Source organism: Lithobates pipiens, unplaced genomic scaffold (assembly GCF_037356315.1).
Source record: "Lithobates pipiens isolate NorthernLeopardFrog02 unplaced genomic scaffold, aLitPip1_a1.2 Scaffold_23, whole genome shotgun sequence".
Lineage (NCBI taxonomy): Eukaryota > Metazoa > Chordata > Amphibia > Anura > Ranidae > Lithobates > Lithobates pipiens.
The window spans coordinates 307457280-307477635 of NW_027507785.1; the positions used below are offsets into that span (position 1 = coordinate 307457280).

The window sequence follows — 20356 nt, forward strand, 5'->3', positions numbered from 1 at the left end:
CGAGTATATACGGTAGGTGTAATAAAATGGAATGACACAGGGAAAAAGTATTAAACACGCTAACTGAAATGTATTTAATACTTGGTACAAAATCCTTTGTTGGTAATGACGGCTTCAAGACTCCTCCTGTATGGAGAAACGAGTCCCATTCATTGCTCAGGTGTGATTTTGGCCCGTTCTTTCACACAGTCTTCAAATCTTGAAGGTTCTGTAGGCCTCTTCTATGAACTCTGATCTTTAGTTCTTTCCATAGATTTTCTGTTGGATTCCAGTCAAGTGATTGGCTGGGCCATTCTAGCAGATTTATTTTCTTTCTTTGAAACTAATTCAGAGTTTCCTTGGCTTTGTGTTTGGGATCATTGTCTTGCTGAAATGTCCACCATCGTTCATCTTCATCATCCTGGTAGATTTTTATCAAGAATGTCTTGGTACATTTTTCCATTCATCCTTCCTTCACGGATATTTTGTTTACTAGAACCGTATGGTGAAAAACAGCCCCACACCAGGATGTTCCCAGCTCTAAACCTCACCGTTGGTATGGGGGGTGTTTTTGGGGTGATGTGCCATTTAACCTCCAAACATGATGTGTATTATGGCATCCAAAGAGTTCAATATTGGTCTCATCTGACCCCAACCCTGCTTCCTCCATAATCCCTGGCAGAACCTCTAATGCCCCGTACACCCGGTCAGATTTTCCGATGGAAAATGTTCTGTTCGATGGGAGATTTTTGTCAGAAATTCTGACCGTGTGTGGGCTCCATCGGAGCATTTTCCATCGGCATTTCCACATATTTTGAGATCTGGTTCTCCAATTTTCCAACAACAAAATCTGTTGTCGGAAATTCCGATCGTGTGTACACAATTCCAATGCATAAAGTTCCACACATGCTCGGAATCAAGCAGAAGAGCCGCACTGGCTATTGACCTTCATTTTTCTCGGCTCGTTGTACGTGTTGTACGTCACCGCGTTCTTGACGTTCGCAATTTCCGACCAACTTTGTGTGTCCGTGTGTATGCAAGACAAGTTTGAGCCAACATCCATCGGAAAAAATCCCATGGATTTTGTTGTCGGAATGTCCGATCGTGTGTACGGGGAATAACTCTTCAGCTCTATCCAAAACAGAAGGCTGGAGTTATTATGGCTGGAGTTTACATTTTTACTTTTTTTTACATTTTGTCTGTGGCTTGTTTATCAGCAATGCATGTCACATCTATTATGTATCTTACATCAATATTTCATTACATATGGATATTTCCTTTAAGGTTGCAGCACAAAATAATAACTCTATGGCAGGCCAGGCTACCCATTTCCTCCAATAACGAATTGGGATTTCAATTTTAAAATTTACATTGAATTGCTTCTTTGAAAGAGTCACTTTCGGGGCCATCTATCCCAAATTTTTTAACAACTGCGTGCCGGCGCCCGAACCTAATAATTTTTATTCAGCTATTGTAAAGCAAAGATCTGGGAACACAGGCACAAATATCATAAAATATGACTTTTAATAATACGCATTTTTTTAAAAAAAACAACATAAAGCCAAGCACATAAAATACGCGGGGTTCGGGATAGGTTCGGGATTTTCGAAAATCAATAATGGCAATTTATGAGAAACTCCAATTGTTACTCTCTGATTTCTGCATTAAATCCCACATGGGACATACCAGACAAAACACTCCACAATATACACAGGAAAGTTCTGAGATATTCGGAAAGAGTCCATAAATCTCAGGCACACTTTTTGTACAATCATAATGTATAATGTATGGTTCAATTTATACATTTATCATTTTATTTTAGTTCTCATACATTTATTCTTTTTAGATCAATTTATTGCCAAGAATGCATTCATTTAACAATAGTGATGACTATTATTGTCAGAAGTAATATCATTAATATTCATAATATTATTAGTACAGTAATATCTTGGATTATGAGCATAATTTGTTCCAGAAGCATGCTTGCAATCCAAAGCACTCGTATATCAAAGCGAGTTTCCCCATAGGAAATAATGGAAACTCAGATAATCCGTTACACCACCACTGCTGGTCTTTGCAGTACTGCATGTGGCCAGAGGTGCAGGGGGCACCGATGTATGCAATACCGCATATGTCCAGAGGTCCGGGGGCGCCGGTGTATGCAGTACCGCATGTGGCCAGAGGTGTGAGGGCGCCGATGATGCTCGGAAACACTCAGAGACACTCGGGGATGGACTGTTTCAGAGTGTTTCCGAGCATCCGAGTTGACCACGAAGCACTGGGAGCCACCAACGCTCCCGGACCTCTGGCTAAATACAGAAATGCACACACCAGCGGCTTGAATCCTGCTCGTCCTGTGAAACAACGCTCGCAAATCGAGTCAAAAAATAGCTTGTATTGCGAAACACTCGTAAACTGCGTTATTTGCAATCCCCGGTTTCAATGTATTATTATTATGTCATTATTATAATTTTTTGTTTTTATTTCCTATTTTATTTATTTTTGTTTCACGACCGTACAATCAGATTGTCTAATGTAGGGTTTAATTTATACACATACCAGTTTTGAGAGGTTTTTTTTCTCTCTTTTTATTAGCTAAACATCTCACCCATACATGTATCATTTTAGTAATAGCAATGATTTTTCTTAGTGTAATTATTATTATTATTATTTATTTATTTATTTTTTTTCTCAGCACTCATGTTCTATGTTTTTATGTAATTATTTTGACATTCCCATTTCTGTTGACTGTTTGGTTTTAATTAATTATGACCCCATGGAGGGGATATTGTATTTGTGTTAGATTGACATGATAATATTCTTATGTTCTTTCTAGCTCTGATGAAGGGGGCACGTAGACCCCGGAAATGCGTCGGCTATTTCTTGAAATGTACCCCTGACCTTTAATGGAATAAAGTTGTATTTGGACCTCTTAGCAGTAGTGTAGCGCTTATAGTGTTACTAAACCCACAACAGTAAAATCAGTCTGTATATGCAGCATAGCATGTTTGTTATACTCACTGTGGAACCTAAGGGGTTAATCCTCTGCATTGTGTATAAAGGCGGTTTGATCCTGTATGCACAGATCCTCCCCCTCCTGCACTGTCTGGGGAAGGACAGCTAACACAGGCAGGATAGCGACCTGCACATGCTCAGTTGTGTCTTTTATGCTGGAGAGAACATTTCCTTGTTCTCAGAGCTAGCCAGGTCACATGATATTGACATCACACATGTGGGCGTGTATACAGGCTGTAGTGGAAATCTCCTCCTACCTGAACTCTCAGCACTGGAGAAACTCTGCAGTTTATCATGTAACCTTGGTATACAGATCATCCAAAAAATGAATATAGTGGCAGTATTGTAATGTAAAAAGAAGATTTATAAGCTGTGGGCACTGTGGGGGGTAGTCGCTATTGAAACACTGATCCTCCTCCCAGCCAATCAGGAGACTTGTTTCCCGATTGGCCAAAAGGAGAAGCGTCCCGTTTGACCACTAAGGAGGAGGGAAGAAATGGAAACTTCTGTGATGCCCACGGAGAGCAGGGGAAGCTGCAGGTGATGCCCGCCACCTGTCGCCCGGGTGAAGTGATGCCCTGCATAGATGGGGGTAAGTACTCCGGACCAAACTGATTGGCTGTGGGTGCATTGTTTGCCCCCCCCCCCCAAAAAAAAATTACCACCAGCCACCACTTTGTGTTACCTTGGGCGGTCTGCATGCAAATACATCCTTCCTAGGAACTCCTTCAGATTAACATCCACCCATAAAGGCATTTTGACACTTGAAAAACACCCCCCAAGAGCCACTGCTTGCATCAGGACTGAGGGCTCTTAAGAGGAGGACTGAGGCAGGAAGCTATGGACAGCGCTCTGCTGGTGTCTCTCACTACTATTCATTGCATAGAAAAGCACCAGTGATGTCATTACTAAAATAAACTACATTATAAAAAGAGGTTTTATGTAAAAATAAAAAAAAAGCATTAGTATGCTGATAAGAAGGGAGGGAGGAACCAGAGGTGGTAGTAAAATATGAGCAGAATAAACTTCAAATATATCATAAGCCAAAACCTTTTTTGGGGGGGGGGGGGGGGGTATTGAGTAAAGAAGGGTTAGAACCTCTGTTAGGGTTTCACTTCTGGGAAAATGTGCTCTTTTTTTTAAGCTGTCCAATCATAGCCTGGGGCGGGATAACCTGGACTCAAAGGAATTGTGTTGAATGATGCTGGCCATCAGACTAAGGACATCTAGTGGCAGGAAAAAGTATAGCAGAGAAAACCATAGGTTCGTTAATATTTTGCAGCAAAAGCAGTTTTTTTTTTTTTCTTATTTTAACTTTTAATTTTATGTTTGGCTGGAGTTCTGCTTTAAGCATAGTTCTTTATTGAATAAGCTGCTTTATACAGTAATTTATATATATATATATATATATATATATATATATATATATATATATATATATATATATATATATATATATATTATTTTTTATTTTATTTATTTATTTATTTATTTGTATGACATTCTCCCATCCCAGTTCTAATTAGGGTAATATTACTCTGTAGAATATTATCAGAGCCAAACAGCGCAAGCGTTTAATAAAAAGCATAGTTCCGCTCCGTAACCAACCCTCAGAATTACCTGTACTTAATACGATTCATTGGGATGCAAAAATGCATTAAAAAGTTTGTTTAATCATATTATGCGGATAATCAACAAAGGTAAATTGGTAGGCTCCTACTATGGCCAGCCCAGTGTAGAAGTTAATACATTCAGCTCATATTCATTATGCACACGCTAGTTATAATAATTTACTGTCCATTGCAAAGCTTTATAAGCATTGTAATTAAATATAAAATGCACATTAGAATTATAATGAGTAATTAGGGCGACATAACTAATATGCACAAAAGTCCCAAAGCTCATTAAAATGTTAAAAGACAAAAAAAAAAAAACTATTCTTGCAGATTATTTTGCATGCTGTCTGTAACATGAATGCCATCGCACCTAGCAGCGGATTCCTGGCTGCTTTGACATTTATAAATTGTATGCAGAAGGTGTACAGAGGTATTAGACCCGAGCAGACCTGGCGGCTGAATCTTGATTGACGTTAAATGGGGTTTCCCATCAGCTTTGCGTTTGTTTCCTGGCCAAATTTTCCGAAAGAATCGGGGACTGTTGAAGCCCAACTGGACTTTTGGTTTAAATAAGCTAAAAACATTGCAGGAGCATTAGGAAAGTGCTGTAGAGAAGGATTCTCTCTTTTCTATGTGGAAGCAGGGGTCTCTCTGCAGAGATCCAACACTCCCCTGCTGGGTCCGAGCTAGGGGTCTGCGAACATCAGGTAGAATGAGCCAAAAGATGTGTATATTTTAACTCCACGTGTCTTCAGAAAAAAAAACAATCCCTTCTGGGTGATCAATGAACATTGCAGGGATTTTAACAAACTCTGTTACAGATTCCTACCTTTGTCTCCTCTGAAGAGAAAGTTGTTTGTTGTTTGCAAAGTGAACCTGAATGGGAGTGACTTTTTTTCATTATTAATCATAATCATTATTAATAATAAAATAATTATTATAATTATATTATATATTCTAAAATAATTATAATAATTTATAATAAAATAATATTAATAATAAAAGAACTTGCAGTGTTCTTTTGAGGAAAGTTGCCTGCATCCCTTTAGAATTAATTAAACTTCAGGGAATATTTCACAAAAAATGGACGAGCAACCTCTTGTTCAGCATCCAATCCATGCCATTTCCTCTGTGTTGCCTCACAAATGTGGGACTGCTAATTAGGTGAAACTGCATCATGTTCCCACTTGTAATGATTCTTCCTGTTTGTGGCTTTGTCAGATGGAATTACTTTGTAGCTCTCACCTGCTCTCTGTTCCTGTTGCTATTGGGATCTGACCACTGGGGAGGGAGCCATGTCACTGGTCCCTTCCCTACCGGAAGACCCATAGGTGTGTGCAGCCTATTGCATTTGGTTGTGCACCCCAAGGCTCAGACCCTCTCACTTTAGAGACAAAGAAAGGGACTGAGGACAGAGATCCCCCAGTCCCTTACGCTGCAGCCTCAGATGCACTGGACAGTGAATGAATGGGAAGTGCTCTGCTCTGAGCTGCTTCCTGTTCATTCACAAACTGAAGCACAGGAAACACAGTTCACTATGCTTCATTTAAGAATTAACACAGTAAGTGATCGGTACCAATAAATCATTGTGTTTATTTAGAAAAGGAAGGGGGCGATAAATTACATATTTACTGGCCCATTCCCCGCTCTCCATCCTGAAATTATCTGCTGTAGCATTTTATGGGAAAGGAGGGAAGCCAGCAGCCCCACTGTGGGGGTGGGGGTGGTGTGGTGTGAGCCCAGGCCACAAGGGCATTCTGCATCGCACAGGCTGATTAGGGTGTGCGCAGGTACACCCTATGCGCACTCCTATGGGAGCACCCCTTACCATGCCAGGTACCATCCTTTGTGACTGGTAGCAATGTACCATGTGCCAGTCCTTGGTTACCCAGAGCAGCTGCATTACTCTTTATGTAGACTTTGTAGCAGTGGCTTTGCTTCATATCCCATCTGTGCTTTACTGACCCTAGTTCTTTTGATATGCCAGGGACCATCATGCACCCCTTTGGAATGACTTCAGACTAAGGCTGCCCAGACATACTCTCCAGAATGTAGCAGTCCATTGTTGGAGCTCCCCAGAAGCTGATAGTTCTCCAACGGACTGTAGCAGTCATGTCTTTTTGTAGAGGGGGAACAGATAGGCAGCTGAGAGCTCCGGACCTCGGTTTTTGCTCCCTTTTTGTAATACCAGGCTGATAGGCTGGGTCCAAAAAGCCCGGGAACAGCAAAGCACAGCCTTAACCCCTTCCTAGCCAGGGTCAGCCACTGTCTAACTAGAAAACCGTAGGCAACCTGCCTACAGGTGGATAGGTCTGTAGTTGTTTCAAAATGTAAAGACAAAATTCCGCTTCATGGCATTGTGTACTTTCAAATGTTTTTGTTATTATAACTCAGCATTAGTCTTGTTGTGATATTCCCAGTGTCGTTTGTTTGCCTTACCTTGTAATGATTGGCTCACATGTTATGGCCACAGTTTGTAGTATCAATTGCTTTTTCTATGGCCATGCATTCGTTCACCTAGCTTGTCCCTATTTGGTAAAGGGACAGACAACTTCTTGTTCTGGGTCACACAGTGTCCAATCCATGCCATTTCCTCTGTATTGCATGACAAATGTGGGTGTGCCAATTAGATGAAACTGCATACAGTGTCCAATCCATACCATTTCCTCTGTATTACATCACAAATGTGGGTGTGCCAATTAGATGAAACTGCATGGTGCTCCCCAGGACTTGAAGCGTGGGAACTCCCACCCAAGATCCACTCGCCCACCAAAAAAAATAATGATACGCTCATATGCACGAACGCTTCAAAAGTGGTATTTTTCATCCAATTTTCGTATTGTGGGTATGAAGCTTAACTGTTAGTACATAAAAAAAAAAAACAATCCTCAATAAACATAAATACGGTAATTCTCTGAATAATCAGCATTCATTCAATTGTGCTTCCATACAAATGTGAACATCGTGTTCTGATCTTTATTGGGGAATGTTATTTTGTATATAGAGTGTTTATGTGGTGAGTTTACACTTTTCATTGAACAGAGTTTGGATAACACAGGGTTAAACAGAAAGGTCATAAATTAACTGTATATTATCTGGACAGAATGCTTGGGGAGATAGTGATGTGATCCTGCTCAGGAGATGTATGTTAGCTTGGGGGGGCTGCAAACTCTGCAGGGCTCCAACACACACTCGCTGCTATTCCAACCCTTCACATATTTCCACATAAACTTCCCTCCTGGCATTAAACTTTGCCAGGTATTGTGCTCAGCTTACCACCCCAAACTGATGTTCCTCCCTCAGCTCACCTCTCCCCCTGTATGTCCTGTGAGCAGAATAGCTGATCTACCCATCAGCTAAACCTAGACCTGATCTACCCGTCAGCTAGTTGTGATTGACAGGTAGATTGAAGCGGAAGCTGTCATGGGGCCCCCTACTGGCAATGCCTGAATGGTCAGGGGTGCGGCACTTACTATTGCGAGCTGTGTCGGCAGCTGCTGGTGTAGCACCTACCACACAGCTCGCATACTTCAAAGTCTTGCAGAACACGGCTGATAACGGGAACTGAGTTCCTGTTGTGGAAAAAGTACAGTACCTCCGTTCCCATGGGTTCCCGCAGGACTTGAGCCCTGGTGCTCCCTCTGTTAATTGCTCTGCCTGTCTGTGTCTTTGTCAGATCTAATTACTGTGTAGCTCTGACCTGCAGAACACTAGACTGATAAACCCAGGGATTGTGGGATATGTAGTTTCTTCACAGGAAGTGTTAGTTCTCACACTACAGACAGAGGTCATGCATAAAGCGGTGCCATGCTGCATGCCTTGTGTTTGAACACAAACAGAAACTTCTGATATGGAAATGTGAAGATGTACTCTACTATAGGCTGCGTGTACAGGGCAACAAATGACATCATGAAATTACATAATCAATGCACATCTTATGCAGATGAAAAACACAAGGTGTAAATAAGAAGGTTTATAATGCCTTTAACAACAACTATTTTTTGAACTAGTGAACTAGAGATGTGGTGTAAAAAACATGAAAGTGAGAAATGTAAACTATAGCACATCTTTTGTCACCAGGATAATGTTATTAGCATTGTATGTATCTAGATTTGTAAGTATTGTCTCTTTTTGTTTTTCCAGTTGCACCCACAATCCTGGAAATAATGCCGTCGGGGGTCTCCTTGGGAAAAACTGGATTAATCAGATGTGAAACAGCAGCTGTCCCATCTCCAACATTCGAGTGGTACAAGGGCGATAGAAAGTATGAATATTTATGTTATTTTTTTTCTTCTTATCTTTTTTTTTTTTTTTTAATTAAATTAAATAGTTTTGTTAAGTTAATATAATATGCATGCATTTGTTTTCTTTTCTCTTTTTTTGTGTTTTTCTTTTCTCTTTTTCCTTTTTTCTCTTTTGTTTTTCCATGTACTTTCTTCTTTCTTTAATTTTCTTTTCTCTTTTTTTTCTTTTCTAATTACACCTGAATCTAGCCAAACTGTTTCACTTTTCGTTTTCTGTTGGTTAGTATAGTATACATGCATTCTTTTTCTTTTCTCTTTTACTCTTTTTTTTCTCTCTCTCTCTCTTTTCTCATTATCCTAGATCTAGCCAAACCGTTCGTATTTTAGTTTTGGATATACAGTGCCTTGAAAAAAGTATTCATAAATCTTGAAATTTTCCACATTTTGTTATGTTACAACCAAAAACGTAAATGTATTTTATTGGGGTTTTATGTGATAGACCAACACAAAGTGACACATCATTGTGAAGTGGAAGGAAAATGATAAATGGTTTTCCACATACTTTGTAGAACCGCCTCTCACTGCAATTACAGCTACAAGTCTTTTTGGGGATGTCTCTACCAGCTTTGCACAGATTTTTGCCCATTCTTCTTTGCAAAATAGCTCAAGCTCTGTCAGATTGGATGGAGAGCGTCTGTGAATAGAAATTTTCAAGTCTTGCCACAAATTCTCAATTAGATTTACGCATTGACTTTGAATGGGCCATTCTAATACATGAATATGCTATGATCTAAACCAGGGATCTCAAAATGACAGCCCTTCAGCTGTTGCAGAACTAAACATCCCATGAGGCATTGTAAAACTCTGAGATTCACAGAAATTAGTAGGCATGATGGGAATTGTAGTTCCTGAACAACTGGAGGGCCATAGTTTGAAGAGCCCTGATCTATACCATTCCATTGTAGCAATGGCTGTATGTTTAGGGTCGTTGTCCTGGTGGAAGGTAAACCTCCGCCCCAGTCTCAACTCTGACCAGTTTCCCTGTCCATGTTGAAGAAAAGCATCCCCACAACATGATGCTGCCACCACCATGTTTCACGGGGGGGATGGTGTGTTCAGGGTGATGTACAGTGTTAGTTTTCCACCACACATAGCGTTTTGCTTTTAGGCCAAAAAGTTCAATTTTGGTCTCATCTGACCAGAGCACCTTCTTCCACATGTTTGCTGTGTCCCCCACATGGCTTCAACTGGACTTCTTATGGCTTTCCTTCAGCAATGGCTTTCTTCTTGCCACTCTTCCATAAAGGGCAGATTTGTGGAGAGCACAACTATTAGTTGTCCTGTGGACAGATTCTCCTGAGCTGTGGATCTCTGCAGCTCCTCCAGAGTTACTATGGGCCTCTTGGCTGCTTCTCTGATGAATGCTCTCCTTGCCCGGCCGGTCAGTTTAGGTGGACGGCCATGTCTTGGTAGGTTTGCAGTTGTGCCATACTCTTTCCATTTTCGGATGATGGATTGAACAGAGCTCTGTGAGATGTTCAAAGCTTGAGATTGTTTTTATAACCTAACCCTGCTTTAAACTTCTTCACAACTTTATCCCTGACCTGTCTGGTGTATTCTTTGGCTCCTAAGGTTCTCCAACAAACCTATGAAGGCTTCAAAGAGAGAATAAATTACACACAGGTGGACTCTATTTACTAATTAGGTGACTCCTGAAGGCAATTAGTTTGGCTGTATTTTAGTTAGGGGTATCAGAGTAAAGGCGGCTAAATACAAATGTACCCCACCACACTTTTTCGATATTTATTTGTAAAACATTTTGAAAACCATTTATCATTTTTCTTCTACTTCACAATTATGTGCCAGTTTGTGTTGGTCTATCACATAAAATCCAAATAAAATACATTTACCTTTTTTGGTTCACCATGTTTCACGGTGGGGATGGTGTGTTCAGGGTGATTTGTGGTTTTCCACCACTCATAGCGTTTTCCATAAAGGGCAGATTTGTGGAGAGCACGACTAATAGTTGTCCTGTGGACAGATTCTCCCACCTGAGCTGTGGATCCTTGCAGCTGCAAGTATGAATACTTTTACACTGTAGCAAGCAAGAATTAGAACCCTAATAAGATTTTAAATGCTATATGTGTCCCTCTTGGGGAAAGTTCTTCTTATGTAATGTCCTGCCTGACAACTAGGACAGGAAGTGAGGGAAAATCTCCATAGTAGGGGCACGGGCAGCATTTAAAGCCTTGAGAAAAATCAATCACTCAGCTGTACCTTTAACGCCATGGAGGGGGTGCATGGCCAAAACTGATATTCTGAAGAAACCAGCAACACAAATGGCCAGCACATCTGGAATTTAAAGCCTCCAAATGTTACTGGGGTCTGCATTGCAAAATGGAAAAAATGCCTTGTGTCTCGATTGGAAAGGTTTCTCCTCATTTGCTTTTCTGTCTGATGGGTAGTGGACAGGAAGAGAACAGAAATTTCCCCAAAGAGGACACAAAAGCAGTTTAAATTAATTAGAACAAAAAGAACCCTTTCACACTGAGGGCATTTTGCAGGCGCTATAGCGTTAGAAATAGCGCCTGCAAACCGCCCTCAAACTGCTGCACCATTCATTCCAGTGTGAAAGCCCTCAAGGGCTTTCACACCGGAGTGGTGCGCTGGCAGGACATCAGGAAAAGTCCTGCCAGCAGCTTCTTTGGAGCGGTGAAGGAGTGGTGTGTTTACCGCTCCTCCACCGCTGCTGCCCACTGAAATCAATGGGGCAGCGCTGCATTACCGCCAGCAAAACGCCGCTATTGCTGCATATTGCGAGCGGTTTTAACCCTTTCTCGGCCGCTGCAGGGGGTAAAAGCGCCCCGAAATGTGCTGCAAATGCGACAGTAAAACGACGCTAAAAATAACGGCGTTTTACCGCCAACGCTATGGGCACGGCAGTGTGAAAGGGGTCAAAGTTTAAGCCGACATTGGGCTGTAAGTGAACTTTTATTTGTATCTCTATTTTTGACAAATAGCAGGGAAGGTTGTAAAAAATGCACACAAGTGATCATTGACATTTACAGTAATATCCTAACATGTTGAAAATCTCTGTAGTCCTAGAATGATGATTTCCTGTGGAAAGAAGACTTTCATTGCCTCTAGGCTCAGCATAGCAGGACTTGCATTGTATAGTTAGCAGTATGGTGATTTTGGCAATGCTAGCTGCACTCTCATCATCCTTTCGGTAGCAATGAGTGAGGGTACTTGTCTATACACTGATGTTTTATGCAAAGCTTTGGGTGTCACTGTCGAAAAATCTATCCATCCTTGTTTAGAGTCCAATATGCTTATGTTCAATGTGCAATAGAAGGAATTAGGTCCAATATTTTTTTTTTTTACGCAAATTTCATTTTAGCAAGGTTTATTCTGACATAAAAAGAAAAGAATGCATAGAATAGTGATGATGCAGCTTTATTAAGGCTGGGTTCACACTTATGCAAATTGGATGTGGTTTCTCCGCATCCAATTTGCATGACAGGAGATTGTGACCGGCTCTCTATGAAGCCGGTTCACATATCTCCGGTGCGGCTGCGGGCGGATTTCACGGGGGTCCTGTGCGTCTTTGGCTCCAGGTCCGAATTCAGGCAAAAATATGGGCCTGATTTGTCCCTGAAACGGAGAACAGGGATGCACCGGACCCCCTGAATCCAGCCTCACACATGTAGCAGAATTCAATCACAATGAAACAGAGGGATCAAAATTATTGTATATTTAAGACTAGTGATAGGCCTGGTGAAAAAAAAATAGAAAATTGGGGAAAAATATATTTTTCTATTTTTTTTTAAAACCGTTTTGTTTTTTCCAAATAAAAAAACAAAAACAAAGTGTGGAATATGTTCTTTTACAATGATAAATGATACACAGTATCTATGACATGGTATTCAATGATATAACATGAACACCCTATTGAAAGATTTCTGAGACTTTATGGAAGTCATAAACTATTGCAAGTTATCTCAGCCAAAAACAGGCAAATCATGGAATACAATTCAAGTAACACTGTAGTTCTCAATATACAGTTGTTCTCAAATAAGATAAATATTCACTCCTGCCACTAGGGGGCACTGCAGGGGAAAGGCACCTTTCTACAGTTGGGTGATTGTTGGGATACAGAAGATGATAGTTTCTGTCCTCTCAGGCCTTGATTGTACTTAACTGACAGGTAAAATAATTAATAAAAAGTTATTTCAGAACTTTTTGCACCTTTAATGTGACCTATAAACTGTACAACTCAATTGAAAAACAAACTGAAATATTTTAGTGGGGTTAAACTAAAAAAACTAATAAAATATGGTTGCATAAGTGTGCACACCCTCTTATAACTGGGGATGTAGCTATGTTCAGAATTAAGCAATCACATTCGATCTCATGTTAAATAGGAGTCAGTACACACTTGCCATCATTTAAAGTGCCTCCGATTAACCCCAAATAAAGTTCAGCTGTTCTAGTAGGTCTTTCCTGACATTTTCTTTTTTAAGTTTCAAAAGAGCTTTATTGAAACATAGACAAAAAAGTGTAACAATAGGTCTCCCGCGCAGGGGAGTCAAGAACATAAGGTTACAGAACAGAGGCACAACAGATCTGACAAAAAGCTCTACTACTTGCATAGTAAGTCAGGGGGTGAGCGGATCAAGACCCGCCACCTGGCCTGTATCGTTTGGTTGCTCAAAGAGAACACTGAACAAGGCACAACAGTTAACTTAAAACAAAAATTGCTCCGGGCCCCCAACACCCCTTCTGGGATCATGCTGTGTCGGGGATACAGAGCAATCCCATGGGACGGTAAATTATATTATCAAGGGTCCTCTCCGAGCAGGGTCCACGTTTGCCACATCGGTTATCTAGGGTAATGTCAGATAAGGAAGAAAGGAATAATAGGGGGGAGGGGTACGGGAAAAGGGAGAAGAAGGAGGAAGAAAGAAAAGGAGGGAGAAGACATCCAGGAGGAAAGTGGGGAAGAGGGAAGAGGCCTCGGGGAGAACCCGGCCCCTCCGGGGGAAGGCTCCCTCAAGGAGGGGACCTAGAGGGGAAGAAAAGAGATCGGGCCTTAACCGAGAGAAATCCCCATATGACTGGCCCAGGGTTCCCATATCCTTTTAAACCGGTCTACTTTGTCAAGAATTACACTGGAAGTTCGTTCTTGGAACATGATCCAAGTAATCTTTTGTTTAGTAGAGTGGATGGAAACCTTAGGTGATTTCCAGGCCCTGGCAATGGACAATTTCGCCCCAGTTAGGATGAAGTGGACCAAAATTCGGGAGTATTTCTTCACATGAGGAGTATCCTGATTGAGAAGAGCAATCTTGGGGTCCTGGGGAATCCCAAGCCCCGTGACTTTGCTGATAATCACCTTGAGAATGGCCTCCATTAAAGAGATATTGATAATCCCCTTGAACCCTCTCATAAAGCTGCCATGCCAGGTATCCAGGTCCCATTCGAAATCAAGATCCCGCTCCCATTTCAGCATGTATCCTGCCTTATCCTGTGGTTCTGCTAGAGCTGCATAGATCAGGGAGATTCCCCCTCTCATAACCACGGCTGATGTGCACCATTGTTCGTAGGGAGTGACTGTCAGGGGGCCTAAAGTGCGGGAGGAAAGTGAGTTCAGGAAGTGGTAGATTTGGTGGAAGCGGAATCTCTCGGTAGGGGGCATCTCGAGTTTCGATTTACATTGTTCTAGCGTGAGGGGGCCATTGGAGTTGAAGTAGTTCCCTATTCTAATGAGACCTTTGTTGAGCCACCATTGAAACGCTTTGATGTCTAGCCCAGGGGGAAACTGGGGATTATTGAAGATGTGGGCTAAGGGACGCCACTGGGAAGTCAGGGAGTTCGATGAGTAGACCGAGTCACAGAGGGCCATTGAGTGAGACAAAGTGGGAGACATAATCGGAGGCCTGGACTTGGGAGGTCGCCAAATAAGGAAGTCTATGGTGTAGTTGGGAATGGCTTGTCTTTCCATGTCCACCCAATCCGGTTTCCCACCTTTAGAATAGATACAGGAGATCTGGCTCATCTGAGCAGCTTGGTAGTACCACCAAAGATTAGATAATCCAAGTCCTCCTTTCTGTCTAGGTCGAAAGAGAACCGATTTGGGGAGTCTATGGGAAGAACCTCCCCACACAAAGCGGGTTATCGAAGAGTGCAGACTGTTGATGTGAGATTTGGGAACCGAAATAGGGAGCGAACGAAAAAGATAAAGGATTCGGGGCAGTAATGTCAATTTAATGGCATTAACTCTACCCAACCAGGAGAGCTTGTAGAGGGACCATTGGTCCAAGTCCGCTTTCAATTTATTAAACATAGGGGGGAAATTATGCTTGTAAAGTAGGCCTATGTTTGAGGTGAGTTGAATTCCCAAATACGGGATGGACGTAGGGTTCCACGAGAAGGGGAACTGGGTTTGGAGTTTTGCAACCGAGAGGGAGTTGACAGAGACATTAAGAGCCACTGACTTAGACATGTTGACTTGCAGACCAGAGGCTTGCCCAAACTTGTGAAGCACCCGTAGAATGTTAGGAGTGGAGATGAGTGGCGAGGTAATGAAGAGGAGGACATCGTCCGCGAATAACGCGCATTTATGTGTAGAGGGGCCGCATTTCACGCCGTGGATATCTGGATGTGTCCTAAAAGAGATTGCTAGAGTTTCTATAGCTATAGCGAATAAGAGGGGGGATAATGGGCATCCCTGCCTAGTTCCCTTGGCAATAGGAAAGGGGTCTGATAGGTGGCCTTGGAGTTTGATCCGGGCACTAGGTTGGGAATAAAGGGCAGAAAGAGTATTAATAAATTTGTGGCCAAAGCCCCACCGCTCCAGTGTGCGAAATAAGTAGGGCCAGGTAACGGTATCAAAGGCCTTTTGAAGATCAATGGACAGCAGAAAGCCTTCCTGGAGAGGACCGCCATCCCAGCCAGACTGGAGGATGGAAATGATGTCAATAGCTCTCCTCACCTGGTCCAGTCCCTGTCTGCCTGGTATGAAACCTGCCTGGTCCTTATGGACATATGAGCCTATAAAGGAGCCCAGTCTGTTTGAAAGGATCTTAGTCATTATTTTCAGGTCATTATTAATTAGGGATATAGGTCTATAATTGCTCACCAGGCTTAGGTCTTTATCATGTTTAGGTATCACCGATATAAAGGCTAGGTTAGCTGTCGGATCCAGAGGTGACTTATTGTTGAGGGAGTTAAAAAAGCGGGCCAGGTAAGGAGCCAGAACATCGACGAACGTTTTATAGTATTTAGTCGAGAACCCGTCAGGGCCAGGGGCCGAGCCGAGTTTGAGTCCTTTAATGACTTCTCTGACCTCCTCCTCAGAAATAGAGGATTCCATAAGATCCCTATGGGGGTCTGAGATTCTAGGAAGTGCGATTCCGTCCAGGAAGGCATCAATCTGTTGATTGCTGGCGGGGTCAGGGTTAGAATAAAGATTAGAGTAAAACTCATTAAAGGCCTCAAGTATCTGTTTAGGGTTTTGGGTCAATTTTCCGGAAAGGGACTTTACTTTGGGGAGTGCATGAATCCTGTGCCGGGGGGAGAGCCTCGCAGCTAACTGGGGGCCAAATTTGTCAGAGTGGAGGTAGAATCTGCCACTGGTCCATTTTAGATGGCTCTCAGCACTGGAAGTCAGGGCCATATTTAGAGCAATTCTGGCGGTGTCCATTTTGGCTAAGGAAGTGGGTGAGGGGCTTTTCTTGTGGGCAGCACTTAGGGCCTGGAAGTCCCGTTCCAGATTGACTATGCCTAGGGTTTTTTCCCTCTTGAGCTGGGAGGTCAACTGAATAATTTTGCCTCTCATGACTGCTTTGTGGGCCCCCCACAACGTGCCCGGGGAGACTTCAGGAGTATCATTAGTTTGAAAGAACTCTTTTAAGTCTTTCTCAAGCTTCGTACAGTGTACTTGGTTGGCGAGGAGGGACTCCTTAAGGCACCATTGGGGGGGGGCGCACTGGAGCCAGAAAGCCCACCAGCTTAATGTAGATGATGGAATGATCAGACCACGGTACCTCTTTAATACAAGCCTGGGATAAATAGTTAATATCTGCTGTATGGACGAAGATGTGGTCTATGCGGGAGAATGTCCTGTGTGGTGCCGAAAAGTGGGTATAATCCCTAGAGTCAGGGTGAAGCTCCCTCCAAGAGTCTATCATCCCTAGTGAATGTAGAAGTTTGGCAATTTTTAGACTCTGTTTGGGGGGACGTTTCAAGTGGGTTCTGCCATTGGAAGTCTTGTCCATGAGGTGGTCAAACGCGATGTTAGAGTCACCTCCCAGGATTACCTTACCCTCCAGGTGGGAGGATAGGGTAGTCAGCATGGACGAAAAGAAAGGAGCTTGGTTTTTGTTGGGCGCATAATAGGAGACAAAGGAGAAAAGGGTATCGTTAATGAGGCCTTTAATCATGATAAATTTCCCTTCGTTGTCTCTAATGGTTTGAATGTGGGTAAATGGGGTATGTTTGGAAAATAGGATGGCGACCCCCCTTGTCTTGTCATCAGCGTTGGCTAAAAAAAAGGTAGGGTAATTTCGGTGTAAAAATGTGGGGTTATAGCTTTTGGGGAAATGGGTTTCTTGGAGCATAACAATATTAAGGCCCCTATTGTAGTAACTGTGGAGGGCTTTACGTCTTTTTGACGGGGAGTTTAGGCCTTGTGTATTATGAGACGCTATCTTGAGCGTCGTCTTATTAATATGTGGATCAGCCATGGTTATCAGAGTATGGGATCAAAATAGAGAGAAACGATCTTACCCTGGGTAGTAGGGCTTGTTCGCTGTTCCGATGATCAGGATACAGGGGCTGGAACATGCTATTGTCGGACGGGCGGGGACTCCCCGAGGACTCCTGTAGGTAGAGGAAAATAGAAAAAGAAAGGATGAAAGAAGACGGATAGGAAGGGGAGGGAAGGGAGAGGGGGGGAAGGGGAAGGACCCGAGAATGGGAAAGCTCGAAACCTTCTATGGCAGGTCTGGTTTGGCAGAGCCTACCCCGAGTCCCCTGAACCATGAGGACTCGGACTAAGGGCAGTCCAAAATCAGACTGCATTCCTGGTGACCCCAAGGGAGAGAATCTCCACGAGGGGGCAACAGGTAGAGTGGCACACGGCATATAGCCCCGCTCCGGCTCCAGCGCCTCTATTAGAATGCTGAGAGAAGTGGACGCCAGCGGGAAATAACAAAAAAAAAAAAAAAAAAAAAAAACATAAACCATAGAGAACTAAAGAACAATCGAGCACCGGAACTGCACAAAAATATAAGGAGACACATAAACAAATAATGTAATTGCGACAACAGTGTTGGGAGAGATGTGGCATGGATAGGGGGGAAAGGAAGGACGGGGATGTCGGGTGGAGAATCAGGGCGGGCATTCGCACCCCCCCAAAAAAAAAGAAAAAAAAAAAGGGGAGAAAAAAGAAAAAGAGGGGGGGAGGGGGGGACGGGAGGGCAAGAAAAGAAAAAAAAAATTTGTGGGGGGAAAAAATTGAGTCCAGAGGGTCCTGAGAAGGACCGGGGGGAAGCCGGAAAGTCGGTCGGCCCCTCCTGAGAATCATCAGGATTCAAAAAAAGATAAGTCAAGGGCCTAGAGGCCCTGAGGGCTTAGGAGTCACTTTGGAGGTACAGAATCACGATGCCTCTTCGACTTCTGTTTCACCCACAGGGGGGCCAACGGGCTGTTCGGGGGGGGTCTTTTAGACGCGTTCGTCCGGCTCTCCAACTGGTTGGGTTGTAAATCTCGAGAGATGAGCCCGAGTTGCAGGAGGAGGGTTTCCCCGTCTTGAAAGTTGGTGAAGCTGTACTGTCTTTCTTTATACTGGAACTGCAGGCGAAATGGGAAGGCCCATCTGTATTTGATCGAATTTTGATTGAGGACCTCTAGAAGGGGTCTGAGAGATCTTCTCTTTTGTATCGTGGCAGGAGAGACGTCCGCGAAAACTTGAATTTTATTGCCCTGGATGGTGAGATTGTCACGATTGCGAGACCGCAGCATGATTTCCTCTTTTATCCCGTAGAAGTGAGGCTTGATCACTATGTCTCGGGGTAGACCGTCTTGGCGAGGGGCTTGTAAAGCTCGATGAGCCCTATCCAGCCAAGCTTGTGGTCCGGGACGTCCGGGATAATGTCCTTAATGAAGGCCTTGACGGTACCTTGAATGTCCGTGACAGATTCAGGCACTCCTCTGATGCGGAAGTTATACCTTCTGCTTCTGTTTTCCAAATCATCTATTTTTGAGAGAGCAGAATCCAATTGCTCCTGCAGGGACTGTATGCATTTAGTGTTCTGGTTGGTGCGTGCTGCTGTATCGTCCACTGCCTGTTCTATGACATCCATTCTGGCCCCAAGATTCTGCAGGTCTGCTTTGATAGAAGAAGTTATCTGAGCAGCATTCTGAGCCAGTCCTGCTGCCAGCATTTCAGAGAATCTGCTTAAAAGCTGTGCCATATCAGGTGGATGGATAGGCTGTGAGGAGGCCTGCAGGGCCTCAGCTAGGCTGTTTGGGGAGATGATTTGGGGAGAATAGGAGTAGCCTGCCAGCGATCTGTTTATGAGGGAAATAGTGGAGGTTGGAGAAGTCAGGGGGTCTTGGTGGTTACTCACGTCAGCGGAGGAGAGCTGAGGAGGGGGGGGGGGGGGGTCCGTGATGTTGTCCTGGGTGTCTGTGTCTCCGCCTGAGAGAGGAGCGGTCGCCATCTTGGGAGACTCAGGCGCGGCTAGGCCGTAATGTAGCTGGCGGCTGGCGATCGATTTGGGCATATGGACGAACGCCTGGCGTCTTCCGGAGCTCGGCGGTGGTGGCGGCGGAGGTTCCCGCTGGCTGGGGAGGCAGATGTGAGCGCCGAATGGCCGGAGCTGTGCGGAGCTCCCGATCAAGGCGTCCGACCGGAAGTCCCGCGCATGCGCACTTTCCTGACATTTTCTTAGTCACATCCTACAGCAAAAGCCATGGTCCGCAGAGAGCTTCCAAAGCATAAGAGGGATCTCATTGTTAAAAGTTATCAGTCAGGAGAAGGGTACAAAAGAATTTCCAAGACATTAGATATACCATGGAACACAGTGACCGTCATCATCAAGTGGATAAAATATGGCACAACAGTGACATTACCAAGAACTGGACATGCCACCAAAATTGATGGCAAGACGAGAGGAAAACTGGTTAGGGGGGCTGCCAAGAGGCCTACAGCAACATTAAAGGAGCTGGAGGTACTGGCTGTGTGGTATATGTGACAACAATCTCCCATATTCTTCATATGTCTGGGCTATGGGGAAGAGTGGCAAGACAGAAGCCTTTTCTTAAGAAAAACATCCAAGTCCGGATACATTTTGCAAAAACACATCTGAAGTCTCCCAAAGGTTGAATTTTTTGGCCATAATTCTAAAAAAATTCTATAATTGGCGCAAAAACAACACTGCACATCATCAAAGGAACACCATACCCACTGTGAAGCATGGTGGTGGCAGCATCATG

General features: G+C 43.4%; 1 protein-coding gene across 4 annotated transcripts in view; it reads left to right on the forward strand.

The window, feature by feature from the left end:
- Positions 1–20356, forward strand: part of NEGR1 (neuronal growth regulator 1) — an 846141-nt gene that overhangs the window by 625168 nt on the left and 200617 nt on the right. For all 4 annotated transcript variants that reach the window (XM_077450476.1, XM_077450477.1, XM_077450479.1 and 1 more), the window contains exon 5: positions 8754–8874. In XM_077450476.1, the coding sequence (XP_077306602.1) occupies positions 8754–8874 (121 nt within the window). The remainder of the gene's footprint in view (positions 1–8753; positions 8875–20356) is intronic.